Raw genomic sequence first — 22,674 nt, 5'->3', positions numbered from 1 at the left:
GTGTTTCTCCTAAACCGTATGTCCTAGAGACAAAATGTAAACTTCACCTGATCAGGCATGTGCTCATCTAAAAAAAGTTCCATTGAAGCCATATGCTCCGCCCCTTACATGTCGAGCTAATTTGCATAATATGCAAATTTGCACACATTTTTGAGCGCGTACTAGTCCCTGGATTTTTCACATACATGCACATATGTGGTATCCAGGCGCTCACAAGAGTCTGAACTTTAATTGTTATGGAGCCAAAGTGCACATTTCTGCACATGGGCGTGGCCACATGCATCACAAGTCAAGCGTAGAAAATTTCTTCGCCAAAAATCCACATATTCTGCTGTATCTCAGGCATACTTTCATGTATTCACTCCAAATTTCACACACATGTACCTATTGGGTGTCTAGACCGGTACATACATTTTGGCAGACATGCACACCTAGGTGGCGCTATAACGGCCAAAAAACTCACCTGCCCACACCTATTGGCCAAATAACTCCAAACTTGGTACGCATCATCTATATGCACCTATGACACAGGTCCTTGACCTGCACCATCATATGTCCAATATGGCCGCCGCTATCGACCAATCAGCTTTCAGTTCACATTTCACAAGCTTATCATATGCCAATCAACATGAAACTCACATATTATGTTCATCTACACACTCTCTAAGACATACTCAAGTATGACGGGAATTGCACCACTAGGTGGCGCTATACTAGAATTTCCTGAATTACCCCTACATCTTTCTTACACATGCACACACATGCAATGGCATACCTATAGGTTTCATATACACATTGCTTCACCCATACCTACCCAGTGATTACACACACATGCTTACGCATCTCAGGCGTGCCAGATGGTGCCCATACCCTGCGCTTGGACCCCGTAATTGCCGCTTGCGGCTATATTTATTATTATTATTATTTTTTTTCTGCCTTAAAACGCATCGTGCAGCCTAAACCGTAAGACCTACAGACTTCTCCTTTGGCCAACTTGTAGTACTCCTCTCCGCTACTCAGGCGCAACACGCCAGCCCGATACGACCATAGGTGGCGCTATAGCGCACAAAAACGCATGAAAAAGTTTAAACTGGTGTTTCTCCTAAACCGTATGTCCTAGAGACAAAATGTAAACTTCATCTGATCAGGCATGTGCTCATCTAAAAAAAGTTCCATTGAAGCCATATGCTCCGCCCCTTACATGTCGAGCTAATTTGCATAATATGCAAATTTGCACAAATTTTTGAGCGCATACTAGTCCCTGGATTTTTCACATACATGCACATATGTGGTATCCAGGCGCTCACAAGAGTCTGAACTTTAATTGTTATGGAGCCAAAGTGCACATTTCTGCACATGGGTGTGGCCACATGCATCACAAGTCAAGCGTAGAAAATTCCTTCGCCAAAAATCCACATATTCTGCTGTATCTCAGGCATACTTTCATGTATTCACTCCAAATTTCACACACATGTACCTATTGGGTGTCTAGACCGGTACATACATTTTGGCAGACATGCACACCTAGGTGGCGCTATAACGGCCAAAAAACTCTCCTGCCCACACCGATTGGCCAAATAACTCCAAACTTGGTACGCATCATCTATATGCACCTATGACACAGGTCCTTGACCTGCACCATCATATGTACAATATGGCCGCCGCTATCGACCAATCAGCTTTCAGTTCACATTTCACAAGCTTATCATAAGCCAATCAACATGAAACTCACATATTATGTTCATCTACACACCCTCTAAGACATACTCAAGTATGACGGGAATTGCACCACTAGGTGGCGCTATACTAGAATTTCCTGAATTACCCCTACATCTTTCTTACACATGCACACACATGCAATGGCCTACCTATAGGTTTCATATACACATTGCTTCACCCATACCTACCCAGTGATTACACACACATGCTTACGCATCTCAGGCGTGCCAGATGGTGCCCATACCCTGTGCTTGGACCCCGTAATTGCCGCTTGCGGCTATATTTATTATTATTATTATTATTATTTTTTTTCTGCCTTAAAACGCATCGTGCAGCCTAAACCGTAAGACCTACAGACTTCTCCTTTGGCCAACTTGTAGTACTCCTCTCCGCTACTCAGGCGCAACACGCCAGCCCGATACGACCCTAGGTGGCGCTATAGCGCACAAAAACGCATGAAAAAGTTTAAACTGGTGTTTCTCCTAAACCGTATGTCCTAGAGACAAAATGTAAACTTCATCTGATCAGGCATGTGCTCATCTAAAAAAAGTTCCATTGAAGCCATATGCTCCGCCCCTTACATGTCGAGCTAATTTGCATAATATGCAAATTTGCACACATTTTTGAGCGCGTACTAGTCCCTGGATTTTTCACATACATGCACATATGTGATATCCAGGCGCTCAGAAGAGTCTGAACTTTAATTGTTATGGAGCCAAAGTGCACATTTCTGCACATGGGCGTGGCCACATGCATCACAAGTCAAGCGTAGAAAATTCCTTCGCCAAAAATCCACATATTCTGCTATATCTCAGGCATTCTTTCACGTATTCATACCAAATTTCACACACATGTACCTACTGGGTGTCTAGACCTGCACATGCATTTTGGCAGACATGCACATCTAGGTGGCGCTATAACGGCCAAAAAACTCTCCTGCCCACACCGATTGGCCAAATAACTCCAAACTTGGTACGCATCATCTATATGCACCTATGACACAGGTCCTTGACCTGCACCATCATATGTCCAATATGGCCGCCGCTATCGACCAATAAGCTTTCAGTACACCTTTCACAAGCTTTTCATATGCCAATTTTTTTTCTGCCTTAAAACTCGTTGTGCAGCCTAAACCGTAAGACCTACAGACTTCTCCTTTGGCCAACTTGTAGTACTCCTCTCCGCTACTCAGGCGCAACACGCCAGCCCGATCCGACCATAGGTGGCGCTATAGCGCACAAAAACGCATGAAAAAGTTTAAACTGGTGTTTCTCCTAAACCGTATGTCCTAGAGACAAAATGTAAACTTCACCTGATCAGGCATGTGCTCATCTAAAAAAAGTTCCATTGAAGCCATATGCTCCGCCCCTTACATGTCGAGCTAATTTGCATAATATGCAAATTTGCACACATTTTTGAGCGCGTACTAGTCCCTGGATTTTTCACATACATGCACATATGTGGTATCCAGGCGCTCACAAGAGTCTGAACTTTAATTGTTATGGAGCCAAAGTGCACATTTCTGCACATGGGCGTGGCCACATGCATCACAAGTCAAGCGTAGAAAATTTCTTCGCCAAAAATCCACATATTCTGCTGTATCTCAGGCATACTTTCATGTATTCACTCCAAATTTCACACACATGTACCTATTAGGTGTCTAGACCGGTACATACATTTTGGCAGACATGCACACCTAGGTGGCGCTATAACGGCCAAAAAACTCTCCTGCCCACACCGATTGGCCAAATAACTCCAAACTTGGTACGCATCATCTATATGCACCTATGACACAGGTCCTTGACCTGCACCATCATATGTCCAATATGGCCGCCGCTATCGACCAATCAGCTTTCAGTTCACATTTCACAAGCTTATCATATGCCAATCAACATGAAACTCACATATTATGTTCATCTACACACTCTCTAAGACATGCTCAAGTATGACAGGAATTGCACCACTAGGTGGCGCTATACTAGACATATACACATTGCTTCACCCATACCTACCCAGTGATTACACACACATGCTTACGCATCTCAGGCGTGCCAGATGGTGCCCATACCCTGCGCTTGGACCCCGTAATTGCCGCTTGCGGCTATATTTAGGGGTCCAAGCACCACCGGTGCTGGAACCCTATTGTTTTTGTTCCGATTTTTATTATTATTATTATTATTATTATTATTATTATTATTATTATTTTTTTTTTTCTGCCTTAAAACGCATCGTGCAGCCTAAACCGTAAGACCTACAGACTTCTCCTTTGGCCAACTTGTAGTACTCCTCTCCGCTACTCAGGCGCAACACGCCAGCCCGATACGACCCTAGGTGGCGCTATAGCGCACACAAACGCATGAAAAAGTTTACACAGGTGTTTCTCCTACACCGTATGTCCTAGAGACAAAATGTAAACTGCATATGATCAGGCATGAGCTCATCTAAATAAAGTTCCATTGAAGCCATATGCTCCACCCCTTACATGTCGAGCTAATTTGCATAATATGCAAATTTGCACACATTTTTGAGCGCGTACTAGTCCCTGGATTTTTCACATACATGCACATATGTGGTATCCATGCGTTCAGAAGAGTCTGAACTTTAATTGTTATGGAGCCAAAGTGCACATTTCTGCACATGGGCGTGGCCACATGCATCACAAGTCAAGCGTAGAAAATTCCTTCGCCAAAAATCCACATATTCTGCTGTATCTCAGGCATACTTTCATGTATTCACTCCAAATTTCACACACATGTACCTATTGGGTGTCTAGACCGGCACATACATTTTGGAAGACATGCACACCTAGGTGGCGCTATAACGGCCAAAAAACTCTCCTGCCCACACCGATTGGCCAAATAACTCCAAACTTGGTACGCATCATCTATATGCACCTATGACACAGGTCCTTGACCTGCACCATCATATGTCCAATATGGCCGCCGCTATCGACCAATCAGCTTTCAGTACACCTTTCACAAGCTTTTCATATGCCAATTTTTTTTCTGCCTTAAAACGCGTTGTGCAGCCCAAACCGTAAGACCTACAGACTTCTCCTTTGGCCAACTTGTAGTACTCCTCTCCGCTACTCAGGTGCAACACGTCAGCACGATCCGCCCATAGGTGGCGCTACAGCGCACTCAAACGCATGAAAAAGTTTACACAGGTGTTTCTCCTACACCATATGTCCTAGAGATAAAATTCAAACTGCATCTGATCAGGCATGAGCTCATCTAAAAAAAGTTCCATTGAAGCCATATGCTCCGCCCCTTACATGTCGAGCTAATTTGCATAATATGCAAATTTGCTCACATTTTTGAGCGCGTACTAGTCCCTGGATTTTTCACATATATGCACATATGTGGTATCCAGGCGCTCACAAGAGTCTGAACTTTAATTGTTATGGAGCCAAAGTGCACATTTCTGCACATGGGCTTGGCCACATGCATCACAAGTCAAGCGTAGAAAATTCCTTCGCCAAAAATCCACATATTCTGCTGTATCTCAGGCATACCTTCATGTATTCACTCCACATTTCACACACATGTACCTATTGGGTGTCTAGACCGGCACATACATTTTGGCAGACATGCACACCTAGGTGGCGCTATAACAGCCAAAAAACTCTCCTGCCCACACCGATTGGCCAAATAACTCCAAACTTGGTATGCATCATCTATATGCACCTATGACACAGGTCCTTGACCTGCTCCATCATATGTCCAATATGGCCGCCGCTATCGACCAATCAGCTTTCAGTTCACATTTCACAAGCTTATCATATGCCAATCAACATGAAACTCACATATTATGTTCATCTACACACCCTCTAAGACATACTCAAGTATGACGGGAATTGCACCACTAGGTGGCGCTATACTAGAATTTCCTGAATTACCCCTACATCTTTCTTACACATGCACACACATGCAATGGCCTACCTATAGGTTTCATATACACATTGCTTCACCCATACCTACCCAATGATTACACACACATGCTTACGCATCTCAGGCGTGCCAGATGGTGCCCATACCCTGCGCTTGGACCCCGTAATTGCCGCTTGCGGCTATATTTTTTCTTATTTTTCTTCTTATTCTTTTGCCCATTTTTTGACATAAAATGCATCGTGCAGCCTAGACCGTAATGCCTAGAAAACCCAAACTTGGCAAAAAGGTTCAGTTAACTCCAAGGACCAGATTCCCATACAGGGACCCAAATTGGCCTGATGGTGGCGCTATAGCAGAGCATATTGACTTTTTGTCCATATCTCCTACACCGTAGGTCCTAGAACCAAAATTCCAGTTCCTATGCATTCCTTGACTAAATTCAATAGGACAATTAATATACAACCATTAAGCTCCGCCCACTTAGATTTCGAGTTAATTTGCATAATGTGCAAAATCACACACATCTTTGAGCGCGAACTAGTCCCTGGATTTTTCACATACATGCACATATGTGGTATCAAAACGTTCAGAAGAGTCTGAACTTTAAAATGTATCCAACAAAAATGCTAATTTCTTCACTACCTAGTCAGTATAAGCCAATCAAATGAGGGGGCATAAATTCAATAGTAAATTTTGCGCATATGGAGCTCTAACTTAAGAAAACTTGCATGTAATGAGATGGCACTTCACAGACAGCTTCCGTGTGAGGGTCTGGGGCAGCTCGCAGAGGTTGCCATACCTCACCTGCTAGGGGGCGCTATAACATGCAAAAATTTGCCCCATGCACTCAGATTGGCCGATCCACATGAAACTTGACAGACATCATCTATGGGCCTCTGGGAACCAGGTCCTAAAGCAGACATGCCATACTTCCAAAATGGCTGACGTAATCGGCCAATCAGTGATCGGCACGCGTTTGACAGGCTTACCATTGGTCGATCTGCACGAAACCTCTTGGGTGTGGACAAGTGCACGCCCCCTATGACATAATCCAGCCGGGTGTCGATTGGCCACTGGGGGGCGCTATTGCAAAAAAAGCAAGTGTATCCCCTACATAATTCCACTTGGGAACATGCAATTGGACTCTTTTGATTCCTTGCAGTAGTGCGAACAACTTTCCCATTACATGTCCTATTAAAAAATGCACAGTTTATTTACAGTTAATAATAGTTTGAAATCATCACTTTTCATACTCCTCCTAGGATTTTCATACTATCATGTCAAGCAAAGTCTTATAATACTCTACAGAGTGTGAAATCAAAAAACAATCCAAAGATTTTGGATTTGAGGACACTTATACCTGCTAAATATTTTTTTAATGGACAGCATCGATACATATAATATTCATATTCTTAAAGCTCTTTCATATTTTATCCAATTCTGACCAAAATGCACAAGCCCATTCAGAATCCCATCCTGAACAAATTTGTCAAGTTTCATCTAAATCGGTTATCGTATGGCTCTACAGTGCAGTATTATATACAATGCATAAAAATGCATGTAAAGTCCCTCTGTCACCTTCTCCTTCTCACACGCACGCAAGCTGAAACTCACACTCTCAGTCTCTCTCACACTCTCACCCACATTCCCCCTCCCATCTCTGTGCCCTAAGTAAACATTGCTCTGGCTACCTAGATCTCTCTGTGTCTATTAACCAGGCACACACACATACAGGCGCAAGCAGGCCTTCCTATAGCATTCACAATGACACTTCCCTAGCCATACCCACCCATATCTCAGTGACTAACACATGCTCATACAAACTGATATTTGGCTTCTTTTTTGTCTCTCTCTCACACAAACACACAGACACACACACCTTTATACCTATATGTATGTATAGTTTCTATGTATACTTATGTATGTATGTATTAGTATATGTTGTCATAGGTTGAGTACATACACTACCACACACACACACACACACTTCTACCTAAATGTATGTATAGTTTGTATGCATATCTGTCCAGTCATAACAGTCATGTCAGTCATGTCAGTCCAGTCATATCAGTCATGTCAGTCCAGTAATGTCAGACATAAGTCATGTCAGTCATATCAGTCATGTCATTACAGTCATGCCAGTCATGTCACTCATTCCAGTTATGTCAGTCATATCAGTCATGTTACTTTTGTTCATCATGCCAGTGATGTCATTTCAGTCATATCAGTTATGTCAGTCATGTCAGTCATGTTATGGCAGGCTTTGCAGACTACATTCATACTTTGAATACACGGGCAGTCATGTTAGGCGTGCAAGGTGTGCAAGGAGTGAATTAACAAAGCATAATCTCTGGCTCCCTCAATCTCTCTCTGTTGGTGATATACAGGCCCAATAATGTATGGACACATGCAGGCCTTCCTATATTGTTCACATAGATGCAGCCCTAGCCAGATGTGCTATTTCTGTGTCTCCCTTTCTGACACACGCAGATGTCATCACACACTATCTGTAGAGCACACACTGGCCAAACCCAAACAGCTTCTTTTCACTTTTAGGTCTAAAGGACCTTTTGGGCTTCCTTTTGCCTATTGAGGCCAAAATATGCCTATTTGTGTGTGAACCCGCCAATCGCCGCTTGCGGCTATATTTATTATTATTTTTCAGGCTGTAAAACGCATACTGCAGCCTAGACCGTAAGGCCCAGAAACACCAAACTTGGCAGACAGGTGCACCAGAGGTGCAATGAGGGAAACCCAGACAATGACCCACATTGGCCTGATGGTGGCGCTATAGCGCAGCATTTTGTGTTTTGGTCCATATCTCCTACACCGTAGGTCATAGAAACGAAATTCCACTTCTGATGGATTCCTTGGCTCAAACCAAACAAAAAAGCCTCAAGGACCCTTTAGCTCCGCCCACTTAGATTTCGAGTTAATTTGCATAATGTGCAAAATCGCACACATCTTTGAGCCCAAACTTGTCCCTGGATTTTTCACATACATGCACATATGTGGTATCAAAACGTTCAGAAGAGTCTGAACTTTAAAATCTATCCAGCAAAAATGCTAATTTCATCACTACCTAGTCAGTATAAGCCAATCAAATGAAAGGGTGTAAACTTAATAGTAAATTTTGCGCATATGAAGCTCTAACTGCAGAAAACTTGCATGCAATGAGATGACACTTCACAGACAGCTTCCCTCTGAGGGTCTGGGGCAGCTCGCAGAGGTTGCCATACCTCACCTGCTAGGGGGCGCTATAACATGCAAAAATTTGCCCCATGCACTCAGATTGGCCGATCCACATGAAACTTGGCAGACATCATCTATGGGCCTCTGGGAACCAGGTCCTAAAGCAGAGATGCCATACTTCCAAAATGGCTGACGTAATCGGCCAATCAGTGATCGGCACGCGTTTGACAGGCTTACCATTGGTCGATCTGCACTAAACCTCTTGGGTGTGGACAAGTGCACACCCCCTATGACATAATCCAGCCGGGTGTCGATTGGCCACTGGGGGGCACTATTGCAAATAAAGCAAGTATATCCCCTACATAATTCCACTTGGGAACATGCAATTAGACTCTTTTGATTCCTTGCAGTAGTGCGAACAACTTTCCCATTACATGTCCTATAAAAAAATGCACAGTTTATTTACAGTTATTAATAGTTTGAAATCATCACTTTTCATACTCCTCCTAGGATTTTCATACTATCATGTCAAGCAAAGTCTTATAATACTCTACAGAGTGTGAAATCAAAAAACAATCCAAAGATTTTGGATTTTAGGACACTTATACCTGCTAAATATTTTTTTAACGGACAGCATCGATACATATAATATTCATATTCTTGAAGCTCTTTCATATTTTATCCAATTCTGACCAAAATGCACAAGCCCATTCAGAATCCCATCCTGAACAAATTTGTCAAGTTTCATCTAAATCGGTTATCGTATGGCTCTACAGTGCAGTATTATATACAATGCATAAAAATGCATGTAAAGTCCCTCTGTCACCTTCTCCTTCTCACACGCACGCAGGCTGAAACTCACACACTCAGTCTCTCTCACACTCTCACCCACATTCCCCCTCCCATCTCTGTGCCCTAAGTAAACATGGCTCTGGCTACCTAGATCTCTCTGTGTCTATTAACCAGGCACACACACATACAGGCGCAAGCAGGCCTTCCTATAGCATTCACAATGACACTTCCCTAGCCATACCCACCCATATCCCAGTGACTAACACATGCTCATACAAACTGACATTTGGCTTCTTTTTTGTCTCTCTCTCACACAAACACACAGACACACACACCTTTATACCTATATGTATGTATAGTTTCTATGTATACTTATGTATGTATGTATTAGTATATGTTGTCATAGTTTGAATACATATACTACCACACACACACACACACACACACACACACACACACACACACACACTTCTACCTAAATGTATGTATAGTTTGTATGCATATCTATAGTATATGTATAGTATATGTCAGTCATACCAGTGATGTCAGTCATATCAGACATGCCAGTCCAGTCATGTCAGTTATATCAGTCATGTCAGTGATGCCAGTCATGCCAGTCATGTTCTGCCAGTCATGTAAGTCATGTCATGCCAGTCATTTCAGTCCAGTCATATCAGTCCTATCAGTCATGTCAGTCCAGTCATGTCAGTCAAATCTTCAAATCATTACAGTCATGCCAGTTATGTCAGTCATATCAGTCATGTTAATTTTGTTCGTCATGCCAGTGATGTCATTCCAGTCATGCCAGTCATATCAGTTATGTCAGTAATGCCAGTCATGTCAGTCATGCCAGGCTTTGCAGACTACATTCATACTTTGAATACACAGGCAGTCATGTTAGGCGTGCTACGTGTACAAGGAGTGAAATAACAAAGCATAGTCTCTGGCTCCCTCAATCTCTCTCTGTCGGTAATATACAGGCCCAATCATGTATAGACAAGTGCAGGCCTTCCTATACTGTTCACATAGATGCAGCTCTAGCCAGATGTGCTATTTTTGTGTCTCCCTTTCTGACACACGCAGATGTCATCACACTCTACATCTGTAGAGCACACACTGGCCAAACCCAAACAGCTTTTTTTCACTTTTAGGTCTAAAGGACCTTTTGGGCTTCCTTTTGCCTATTGAGGCCAAAATGCCTATTGGTGTGTGAACCCGCCAATCGCCGCTTGCGGCTATATTTCTTCTTATTCTTTTGCCCATTTTTTGACATAAAATGCATCGTGCAGCCTAGACCGTAATGCCTAGAAAACCCAATCTTGGCAAAAAGGTTCAGTTAACTCCAAGGACCAGATTCCCATACAGGGACCCAAATTGGCCTGATGGTGGCGCTATAGCAGAGCATATTGACTTTTTGTCCATATCTCCTACACCGTAGGTCCTAGAACCAAAATTCCAGTTCCTATGCATTCCCTGACTAAATTCAATAGGACAATTAATATACAACCATTAAGCTCCGCCCACTTAGATTTCGAGTTAATTTGCATAATGTGCAAAATCACACACATCTTTGAGCGCGAACTAGTCCCTGGATTTTTCACAGACATGCACATATGTGGTATCAAAACGTTCAGAAGAGTCTGAACTTTAAAATGTATCCAACAAAAATGCTAATTTCTTCACTACCTAGTCAGTATAAGCCAATCAAATGAGGGGGCGTAAATTCAATAGTAAATTTTGCACATATGGAGCTCTAACTTAAGAAAACTTGCATGTAATGAGATGGCACTTCACAGACAGCTTCCGTGTGAGGGTCTGGGGCAGCTCGCAGAGCTTGCCATACCTCACCTGCTAGGGGGCGCTATAACATGCAAAAATTTGCCCCATGCACTCAGATTGGCCGATCCACATGAAACTTGACAGACATCATCTACGGGCCTCTGGAAACCAGGTCCTAAAGCAGACATGCCATACTTCCAAAATGGCTGACGTAATCGGCCAATCAGTGATCGGCACGCGTTTGACAGGCTTACCATTGGTCGATCTGCACGAAACCTCTTGGGTGTGGACAAGTGCACGCCCCCTATGACATAATCCAGCCGGGTGTCGATTGGCCACTGGGGGGCGCTATTGCAAAAAAAGCAAGTGTATCCCCTACATAATTCCACTTGGGAACATGCAGTTGGACTCTTTTGATTCCTTGCAGTAGTGCGAACAACTTTCCCATTACATGTCCTATTAAAAAATGCACAGTTTATTTACAGTTAATAATAGTTTGAAATCATCACTTTTCATACTCCTCCTAGGATTTTCATACTATCATGTCAAGCAAAGTCTTATAATACTCTACAGAGTGTGAAATCAAAAAACAATCCAAAGATTTTGGATTTGAGGACACTTATACCTGCTAAATATTTTTTTTAATGGACAGCATCGATACATATAATATTCATATTCTTAAAGCTCTTTCATATTTTACCCAATTCTGACCAAAATGCACAAGCCCATTCAGAATCCCATCCTGAACAAATTTGTTAAGTTTCATCTAAATCTGTTATCGTATGGCTCTACAGTGCAGTATTATATACAATGCATAAAAATGCATGTAAAGTCCCTCTGTCACCTTCTCCTTCTCACACGCACGCAAGCTGAAACTCACACTCTCAGTCTCTCTCACACTCTCACCCACATTCCCCCTCCCATCTCTGTGCCCTAAGTAAACATTGCTCTGGCTACCTAGATCTCTCTGTGTCTATTAACCAGCCACACACATATACAGGCGCAAGCAGGCCTTCCTATAGCATTCACAATGACACTTCCCTAGCCATACCCACCCATATCTCAGTGACTAACACATGCTCATACAAACTGATATTTGGCTTCTTTTTTGTCTCTCTCTCACACAAACACACAGACACACACACCTTTATACCTATATGTATGTATAGTTTCTATGTATACTTATGTATGTATGTATTAGTATATGTTGTCATAGTTTGAGTACATACACTACCACACACACACACACACACACACACACTTCTACCTAAATGTATGTATAGTTTGTATGCATATCTGTCCAGTCATAACAGTCATGTCAGTCCAGTCATGTCAGTCCAGTCATGTCAGTCATGTCAGTCCAGTCATATCAGTCATGTCAGTCCAGTCATGTCAGACATAAGTCATGTCAGTCATATCAGTCATGTCATTACAGTCATGCCAGTCATGTCACTCATTCCAGTTATGTCAGTCATATCAGTCATGTTACTTTTGTTCGTCATGGCAGTGATGTCATTCCAGTCATGCCAGTCATATCAGTTATGTCAGTCATGCCAGTCATGTAATGCCAGGCTTTGCAGTCCACATTCATACTTTGAATACACGGACAGTCATGTTAGGCGTGCTAGGTGTACAAGGAGTGAAATAACAAAGCATAGTCTCTGGCTCCCTCAATCTCTCTCTGTCAGTAATATACAGGCACAATCATGTATAGACAAGTGCAGGCCTTCCTTTACTGTTCACATAGATGCAGCTCTAGCCAGATGTGCTATTTTTGTGTCTCCCTTTCTGACACACGCAGATGTCATCACACTCTATCTGTAGAGCACACACTGGCCAAACCCAAACAGCTTCTTTTCACTTTTAGGTCTAAAGGACCTTTTGGGCTTCCTTTTGCCTATTGAGGCCAAAATGCCTATTGGTGTGTGAACCCGCCAATCGCCGCTTGCGTCTATATTTAGGGTTCACACACACAGTGTGGGAACCCTATTGTAATTGCTGGTTAGGGTTCACACACACATAGTGTGGGAACCCTATTGTAATTGTTAGGATTTTTCTTTCTTATTCTTTGTCCCATTTTTTGACCTAAAACGTATTGTGCAGCCTAGACCGTAATGCCTAGAAACCCCAAACTTGGCAAAAAGGTTCAGTTAACTCCAAGGACCAGATTCCCATACAGGGACCCAAATTGGCCTGATGGTGGCGCTATAGCAGACCATATTGACTTTTTGTCCATATCTCCTACACCGTAAGTCCTAGAACCAAAATTCCAGTTCCTATACATTCCTTGACTAAATTCAATAGGACAATTAATATACAACCATTAAGCTCCGCCCACTTAGATTTCGAGTTAATTTGCATAATGTGCAAAATCACACACATCTTTGAGCGCGAACTAGTCCCTGGATTTTTCACATACATGCACATATGTGGTATCAAAACGTTCAGAAGAGTCTGAACTTTAAAATGTATCCAACAAAAATGCTAATTTCTTCACTACCTAGTCAGTATAAGCCAATCAAATGAGGGGGCGTAAATTCAATAGTAAATTTTGCGCATATGGAGCTCTAACTTAAGAAAACTTGCATGTAATGAGATGGCACTTCACAGACAGCTTCCCTGTGAGGGTCTGGGGCAGCTCGCAGAGGTTGCCATACCTCACCTGCTAGGGGGCGCTATAACATGCAAAAATTTGCCCCATGCACTCAGATTGGCCGATCCACATGAAACTTGGCAGACATCATCTATGGGCCTCTGGGAACCAGGTCCTAAAGCAGACACTCCATACTTCCAAAATGGCTTACGTAATCGGCCAATCAGTGATCGGCACGCGTTTGACAGGCTTACCATTGGTCGATCTGCACGAAACCTCTTGGGTGTGGACAAGTGCACGCCCCCTATGACATAATCCAGCCGGGTGTCGATTGGCCACTGGGGGGCGCTATTGCAAAAAAAGCAAGTGTATCCCCTACATAATTCCACTTGGGAACATGCAATTGGACTCTTTTGATTCCGTGCAGTAGTGCGAACAACTTTCCCATTACATGTCCTATTAAAAAATGCACAGTTTATTTACAGTTAATAATAGTTTGAAATCATCACTTTTCATACTGCTCCTAGGATTTTCATACTATCATGTCAAGCAAAGTCTTATAATACTCTACAGAGTGTGAAATCAAAAAACAATCCAAAGATTTTGGATTTGAGGACACTTATACCTGCTAAATATTTTTTTAATGGACAGCATCAATACATATAATATTCATTTTCTTAAAGCTCTTTCATATTTTATCCAATTCTGACCAAAATGCACAAGCCCATTCAGAATCCCATCCTGAACAAATTTGTCAAGTTTCATCTAAATCGGTTATCGTATGGCTCTACAGTGCAGTATTATATACAATGCATAAAAATGCATGTAAAGTCCCTCTGTCACCTTCTCCTTCTCACACGCACGCAAGCTGAAACTCACACTCTCAGTCTCTCTCACACTCTCACCCACATTCCCCCTCCCATCTCTGTGCCCTAAGTAAACATTGCTCTGGCTACCTAGATCTCTCTGTGTCTATTAACCAGGCACACACACATACAGGAGCAAGCAGGCCTTCCTATAGCATTCACAATGACACTTCTCTAGCCATACCCACCCATATCCCAGTGACTAACAGATGCTCATACAAACTGACATTTGGCTTCTTTTTTGTCTCTCTCTCACACAAACACACAGACACACACACCTTTATACCTATATGTATGTATAGTTTCTATGTATACTTATGTATGTATGTATTAGTATATGTTGTCATAGTTTGAATACATATACTACCACACACACACACACACACACACACACACACACACACACACACACTTCTACCTAAATGTATGTATAGTTTGTATGCATATCTATAGTATATGTATAGTATATGTCAGTCATACCAGTGATGTCAGTCATATCAGACATGCCAGTCCAGTCATGTCAGTTATATCAGTCATGTCAGTCATGCCAGTCATGTTCTGCCAGTCATGTAAGTCATGTCATGCCAATCATTTCAGTCCAGTCATATCAGTCCTGTCAGTCAAATCTTCAAATCATTACAGTCATGCCAGTTATGTCAGTCATATCAGTCATGTTAATTTTGTTCGTCATGCCAGTGATGTCATTCCAGTCATGCCAGTCATATCAGTTATGTCAGTAATGCCAGTCATGTCAGTCATGCCAGGCTTTGCAGACTACATTCATACTTTGAATACACAGGCAGTCATGTTAGGCGTGCTACGTGTACAAGGAGTGAAATAACAAAGCATAGTCTCTGGCTCCCTCAATCTCTCTCTGTCAGTAATATAGAGGCCCAATCATGTATAGACAAGTGCAGGCCTTCCTATACTGTTCACATAGATGCAGCTCTAGCCAGATGTGCTATTTTTGTGTCTCCCTTTCTGACACACGCTGATGTCATCACACTCTACATCTGTAGAGCACACACTGGCCAAACCCAAACAGCTTTTTTCACTTTTAGGTCTAAAGGACCTTTTGGGCTTCCTTTTGCCTATTGAGGCCAAAATGCCTATTGGTGTGTGAACCCGCCAATCGCCGCTTGCGGCTATATTTTGTCAATTGTGATTTTTACACCCCAATCGAAATTTGTCCTCCGCTTTTAACCCATCTGTGCAGTCAGAACACACACATACACTAGTTGATTTCTAGGGGGCTGTGGATCACACGTGCCCAGAGCGGTGGGCAGCCCTAGCCCGGCGCCCGGGGAGCAGTTGGGGTTAGGTGCCTTGCTCAAGGGCACCTCAGTCATGGCCTTAGGTCTGGGACTCGAACCCACGACCCTCCGGTCACAAGACTAAGTATTATATCTCATCTATTTGGCTATTTGTATGAGATAAATGTGTTGCTGTGTTTAGAGTTTTGACAATGTATCTCAAGTATTGGGAAACGCATGTTAGCAGTCGTAAAAAGCTGTAAATGTTTCTCAGTTATAATATAAGTGGCCATGTTAAAGGAAATGATCAATATAGTGCCTACTCCTCACATAGCTCTTCTCGATTTTTTGTTTTAAACCAGTTCAAAATACATGTCCTCAGAAGTACAGGTGAATCAGTACAAAACTTACATTCTTAAACGGAATCTTGGCTGTAATTGTGTGTGGTTCTGTGCGTGGGTCTGAAGACAGAGAAAATGCGCACGAGAGCGACACTAACTGAACGTTTACAACTGCGGTAAAGTTGGTTTCACGTTCGCATATTCAGAATTCGTTCTTCAATAGCTTTAAGACAGTTATAACAAAAGTGCCAAAATATGAAAATTCTAATTTCTGGCAACATAAACAACCACCTACAACTCTGTTTACGTCAGGGATATGCGTATTTTAATTGTAGATAACATGTTATTTTAAATGTACTGTTGTCACCTCTGCAACATCTAAGGCACCATCTACAAATTACCTTAACACGGTTAACACGGACGCAAGTGGCGGTCTTAAAGGTTTCAGAGCACTGCGCACTGTTTTATTTCTTTCTATAATATCAATAGCTTTTCAATGGTCCACCATAAGACCACCAAACAAGTTGTTTTCCACAAAGTGCATTCTAAAGAACAACCTACAACTCAGATATGGGTATTTCTACATCTTACCTATTTGTGGTGGTGAGTTTCTGTCTAACAATTTCAATAGCTTTTAAATGGTCCATCATAAGACCATAAAACAACTTGTTATGTATTAAGGGCATCCTAAACAACAACCTACAACGCTTATATGTGTATTTCTACTTCTTGTCTGTTTGTGGTGGTGAGTTTTAATCTTATAATTTCAATAGCTTTTAAATGGTCCATCATAAGACCATAAAACAAGTTCTTATATATTAAAGGCATCCTAAACAACAACCTACAATGCTTATATGTGTATTTCTACCTCTTGTCTAATTGTGGTGGTGAGTTTTAATCTTATAATTTCAATAGCTTTTAAATGGTGCATCATAAGTGCACCAATCAAGTTCTACTACATAAAGTGCATCCTAAGCAAAAACCTACAACACAGATATGGGTATTTCTACCTCTTACCTATTTGTGGTGGTGAGTTTTTATCTTATAATTTCAATAGCTTTTAAACGGTCCATTAAAAGACCACCAAACAAGTTGTATTACATAAAGTGTATCTTAAACAACAACCTACAACACAGATATGGGTATTTCTACCTCTTTCCTATTTGTGGTGGTGAGTTTTAATCTAAGAATTTCAATAGCTTTTAAACGGTTCATCATAAGTCCACGAAACAAGCTCTTATATATAAAGGGCATCCTAAGCAACAACCTACAACTCAGATATGGCTATTTCTACCTATTGTCTGTTTGTGGTGGTGAGTTTTAATCTTATAATTTCAATAGCTTTTAAATGGTGCATCATAAGTGCACCAATCAAGTTCTACTACATAAAGTGCATCCTAAGCAAAAACCTACAACACAGATATGGGTATTTCTACCTCTTACCTATTTGTGGTGGTGAGTTTTTATCTTATAATTTCAATAGCTTTTAAACGGTCCATTAAAAGACCACCAAACAAGTTGTATTACATAAAGTGCATCTTAAACAACAACCTACAACACAGATATGGGTATTTCTACCTCTTACCTATTTGTGGTGGTGAGTTTTTATCTTATAATTTCAATAGCTTTTAAATGGTCCATCATAAGACCACCAGTCAGGTTGTACTACATAAAGTGCATTCTAAACAACAACCTACAACACAGATATGTTGTGAAAAGCGCTATACAAATATATTTGATTTGATTTGATATGGGTATTTCGACCTCTTACCTATTTGTGGTGGTGAGTTTTAATCAAAGAATTTCAATAGCTTTTAAACCATCCATCTTAAGAGTAACAAACAAGTTGTATTACATTAAGTACATGATGACCAGCGACCTACAAAACAGATATGGGTATTTCTACCTCTTATCTATTTGTGGTGGTGAGTTTTTATCTTATAATTTCAATAGCTTTTAAACAGACCATCATGAGACCAAAAAACAAGTTCTCATATATTAAGGGCATCCTAATCAAAAACCTACAACCCTTATATGTGTATTTCTACCTCTTGTCTATTTGTGGTGGTGAGTTTTAATCTTATAATTTCAATAGCTTTTAAACGGTCCATCATAAGACCACCAAACAAGTTGTATTATACAAAGTGCACCCTAAATAACAACCTACAACTTTTATATGGGTATTTCTACCTCTTGTCTATTTGTGGTTGTGAGTTTTTATCTTATCATTTCAATAGCTTTTAAGTAGTCCATCAAAAGAGCACCAACCAAGTTGTACTACACAAAGGGCATCCTAAACAACAACCTACAACTCTTACATAGGTAGTTGTACCTTGCACCAATTTGAGGTACTCAGACTTTATATGGTCCATCATAAGAGCACTAAACAAGTTGTATTACACAAAGTGCATCCTAAACAACAACCTACATCTCATGGGTATTTGCAGGTGCTGTTCATAAAATCAGAGTATTATGAAAAGCTATTGAAATAATTAGATAAAAACTCACCCCCACAAATAGGTAAGAGGTTGAAATATCCATATTTGAGTTGTAGGTTGTTGTTTAAGATGCCCTTAATATATTAGAACTTGTCTGGTGGTCTTATGATGGACTATTTAAAAGCTATTGAAATAATAAGACAACAATGGACTACAACAAATAGATAACAGCTATGAATACCCATCTCTGATGTATAGATTGTTATTTAGGATGCACTTTGTGTAATACAATTTGTTTAGTGCTCTTATGATGGACCATTGAAAAGCTATTGAAATTATTGAAAAAAAAAAACAGTGTGCAGTGCTCTGGGGCCTTTACTACCGCCACTTGCATGCGTGTTAACCGTGTTAATGTAATTTGTAGACGGTGCCTTAGACGTTGTAGCGGTCACAATAGTACATTTTAAATAAAATGTTGTCTACAACTTAAAATATATATATTCCTGGCGTAAACAAAGTTGTAAGTATTTGTTTTGTATGACAGAAATAAGAATTTGCACATTTTGGCACTTTTGCCGATACTGTCTTAAAATTATTGAAGAAAGAATTCCGAATATGCGAATATGCGAACGTGAAACCAACTTTACCGCAGTACGTTACTATTGGCGTGCGCGCGAACTCAGAACGCGCGTGGCTGCAAACTTTGGGGAGGCAGAGTCATCTTTCACCTGATCAAAGCAACGGGGAGCAGTTGCGGTTTTTAGTTTTGAATGGGTTTCGCTATTATAATAAGACTGTGGAGTTCGCATGTGACTGAAAAGTGACGAATTGATCTGTAATTGTGCTATTTATAAGACAGACTGCCACGCTGGGGCGATATTACACGTGCACGTGCAATAATAAATTCCTAATACACTGCATTACTACATTGTGTCAATAATCTTTATACTGTTATTCTTCACACCTCCTCTGTAGGAGTGAGAGAGACACTGAGCCGTTTGTGCATATGGTTAACAACATAGGAAACACGTTGTTCACCCCATTATGTACCTAGAATGTTTTTTGAACATATATCTAGTCCTACGCTACCTTGTCGTTTCAAAGGGCACTGTCGTCTAGCATTTATATAATGTGTGTCAATGATAATACTCATTATGATATTATTCAACGCATTATGGTTTAAAATTCCGCTTTTCAAAAACTCGTTTCAAACCCATTTTCCGTTCAATTCATTTGCTGTCGAATTCATGAAGTCTGAATCACGGTCTATGGTCTGAATCCATTCGTTTCTGCTTTAGCAATTACAGTGTGTGGCCAGTAGATGGAGACATTTATCTTTAGAGCATTTAAGCAGCAACAGCAGCTCCGCAACTCGCATCAGCAACAGCAGCTGTGCAGATGAGTGACAGTGTGCAGAAAACTAGAGGCGGTAGTTTTATTGGTCGGCATTTTGTCTCTTGGACAAGTCAAATTATAAAAAGACAATATAACTCGAATCTCACTTCATTGCGACGGTCGGTTCCGATTATTGGTTTTGCTTGATGTTTTACAGATTCATGATTTTGAAAGCTTAATAGCTCTCAGTGATCACCAAGCTAGACAGGGGTGGGGGGTGGGGGGGGGGGGTACAGGGGGCGGGGGGAGAGGGGGGGGTTCAGGGGGCGGGGGGAGAGGAGGGGGCTCGCGGGCTGCTAATGACGGGCTGAGTGTTCTTTGGTGGAGCGCGAAGAGCGCGGTGCCATTTGCGCACCGAGCGCGGAGGTATTTTCACAACCTAAAGCGAGGTTCGTTGAAAACTTTAAATATATCAATTAAAAAAACATTGTGTTTACCTATATTCCGGAGTTTAACAATCGGATGCGTCCTACAGCTAGAAGATTTCTTATTTTAGCTAAGTAAAGACAATTTTTTGCGCAGCGCCGATAACATGTTTTGAAACAAGATGTGGACATTACCGAAAAGCCGATATAACTATAGCGAGTCTTCTACTGACGGCGAAGAGAAGGAGCTCGCCGTGAACATTGGAGGCGTAAGGCTAGTTTTGTGCGGGGACATTTTAAACCGTTATCCGGAGAGTCGACTGGCCGAACTTGTAAACTGTTCCACGCCTAGTTACGATATGATTTCATCTCTGTGTGACGATTATGACCCTGGCAAACAAGAATTTTACTTTGACAGAGATCCAGAGTCTTTCAAATGTATTGTTGAGGTATATTACTTTGGAGAGGTTCACATGAAAAGAGGAATATGTCCGATTTGTTTTATAAAAGAGATGGAGTTTTGGAAGATAGACTTGAGCTACTTGGACGAATGTTGCAAGAGCAATTTAAACGAGAAAGAGGAGGAGTTGGCAGAGATCGCCGACAAAGTCAAACTGATCCTCGACGACTTGGACAGCGACCACGGCGCGAGCCGCTCGGAACGGTGGCAGAAGTTCATGTGGAAACTTATGGAGAAACCGGAGTCCTCGTTCGCCGCGCGCGTGATCGCCATCGTGTCGTTTCTGTTCATCCTGGCGTCCTCGGTCGTGATGTGTCTGGGGACCATCCCCGAGCTCCAGGTGGCGGACGCCGAAGGTAATCACGTAGAGCATCCCACGCTGGACGCCATCGAGACGGCTTGTATCGGCTGGTTCACGGTAGAGTACCTCCTGCGCCTTGCGTCTTCGCCCAACAAAGTGCGCTTCGCCTTCGCCTTCATGAACATCGTGGACTTCATGGCCATCATGCCCTTTTATGTAGTGTGGATCCTAACGCACCTGGGCACGGCGGTGATGGAGCTGGCCAACGTGCAGCAGGCGGTGCAGGCCCTGCGCATCATGCGTATAGCTCGCATTTTTAAACTGGCTCGCCACTCGTCCGGCTTGCAGACGCTGACCTACGCGCTGAAACGCAGCTTTAAAGAACTCGGACTACTGCTCATGTACATGGGTGTGGGGATCTTCGTGTTCTCGGCGCTGGGCTACACGATGGAGCAGAGTCACCCAGAGACGCTGTTCAGAAGCATCCCTCAGTCATTCTGGTGGGCAATCATCACCATGACGACGGTCGGCTATGGAGACATATACCCAAAGACCACCCTGGGCCGGTGCAACGCCGCCATCAGCTTCCTTTGCGGGGTAATAGCCATTGCGCTTCCAATCCACCCAATCATCAACAACTTTGTTATCTACTACAATAAGCAGAAAGTCCTGGAAACCGCGGCAAGGCACGAGCTGGAGCTCATGGAGCTCCAGACTGTCGAACTCGCCGTCAAAAGCGCCTCGCGCAGGTCTGACGCGCCAGGGGGCGCGTGGGAAGGCGCGATGCGCGCCTCGCGCAGCGACACTCACATTCCGCTGCTCGCAGGCGCGCACAGGACCGCGCCAGAGTCGGCAAAGAAGAGGAGCATATCATGAAATTATAAAAAAGACTTTCATATTTGATTAAAAAACAGTGGCATTTTATTTTTACTTATAAACAATCGGCGCAGAAATATCTTGTTGCGCATATTAACAGACTGCAAAGACGGTCGGGGTGCGTGTGGGTAGACATCATTTTCTTGATGACTGTTCTCTGTTAAGGTGTCACCAAAATTCAATAAAGTGCATGCCAATGAAGTTGATGAAGTTTAATTTTACTATGTGAAGGAAAATGGACTTTTCACCGGGATGACTGGCTTTACACTCCGTCACCTCAGAAATCTTTTTTTTGTCATTTATCTGATTAGTTTTTATGATTTGCAGGTGCTTGTGAGAGTTTGCCAGTCTAAAGGTGAGTTTCATATATTTCACACATAAGATTTCACAGTGAACATATTTGTCCATATCTCC

The 22,674-nt window shown here is 42.1% G+C and overlaps 1 protein-coding gene across 1 annotated transcript; it reads left to right on the top strand.

Annotated features, from left to right (window-relative positions):
* The first annotated feature begins 20,580 nt into the window (after positions 1–20,580).
* kcnf1b (potassium voltage-gated channel, subfamily F, member 1b) lies at positions 20,581–22,452 on the top strand. Its single transcript, XM_076985720.1, has one exon. It carries the CDS (start codon positions 20,806–20,808, stop codon positions 22,258–22,260), a length of 1,455 nt encoding a protein of 484 aa, XP_076841835.1. The 5' UTR covers positions 20,581–20,805; the 3' UTR covers positions 22,261–22,452.
* Positions 22,453–22,674: the final 222 nt, after the last annotated feature.

This window comes from Brachyhypopomus gauderio, unplaced genomic scaffold (assembly GCF_052324685.1).
Source record: "Brachyhypopomus gauderio isolate BG-103 unplaced genomic scaffold, BGAUD_0.2 sc43, whole genome shotgun sequence".
NCBI lineage: Eukaryota > Metazoa > Chordata > Actinopteri > Gymnotiformes > Hypopomidae > Brachyhypopomus > Brachyhypopomus gauderio.
This window is presented reverse-complemented; position numbering and strand designations above follow the sequence as displayed.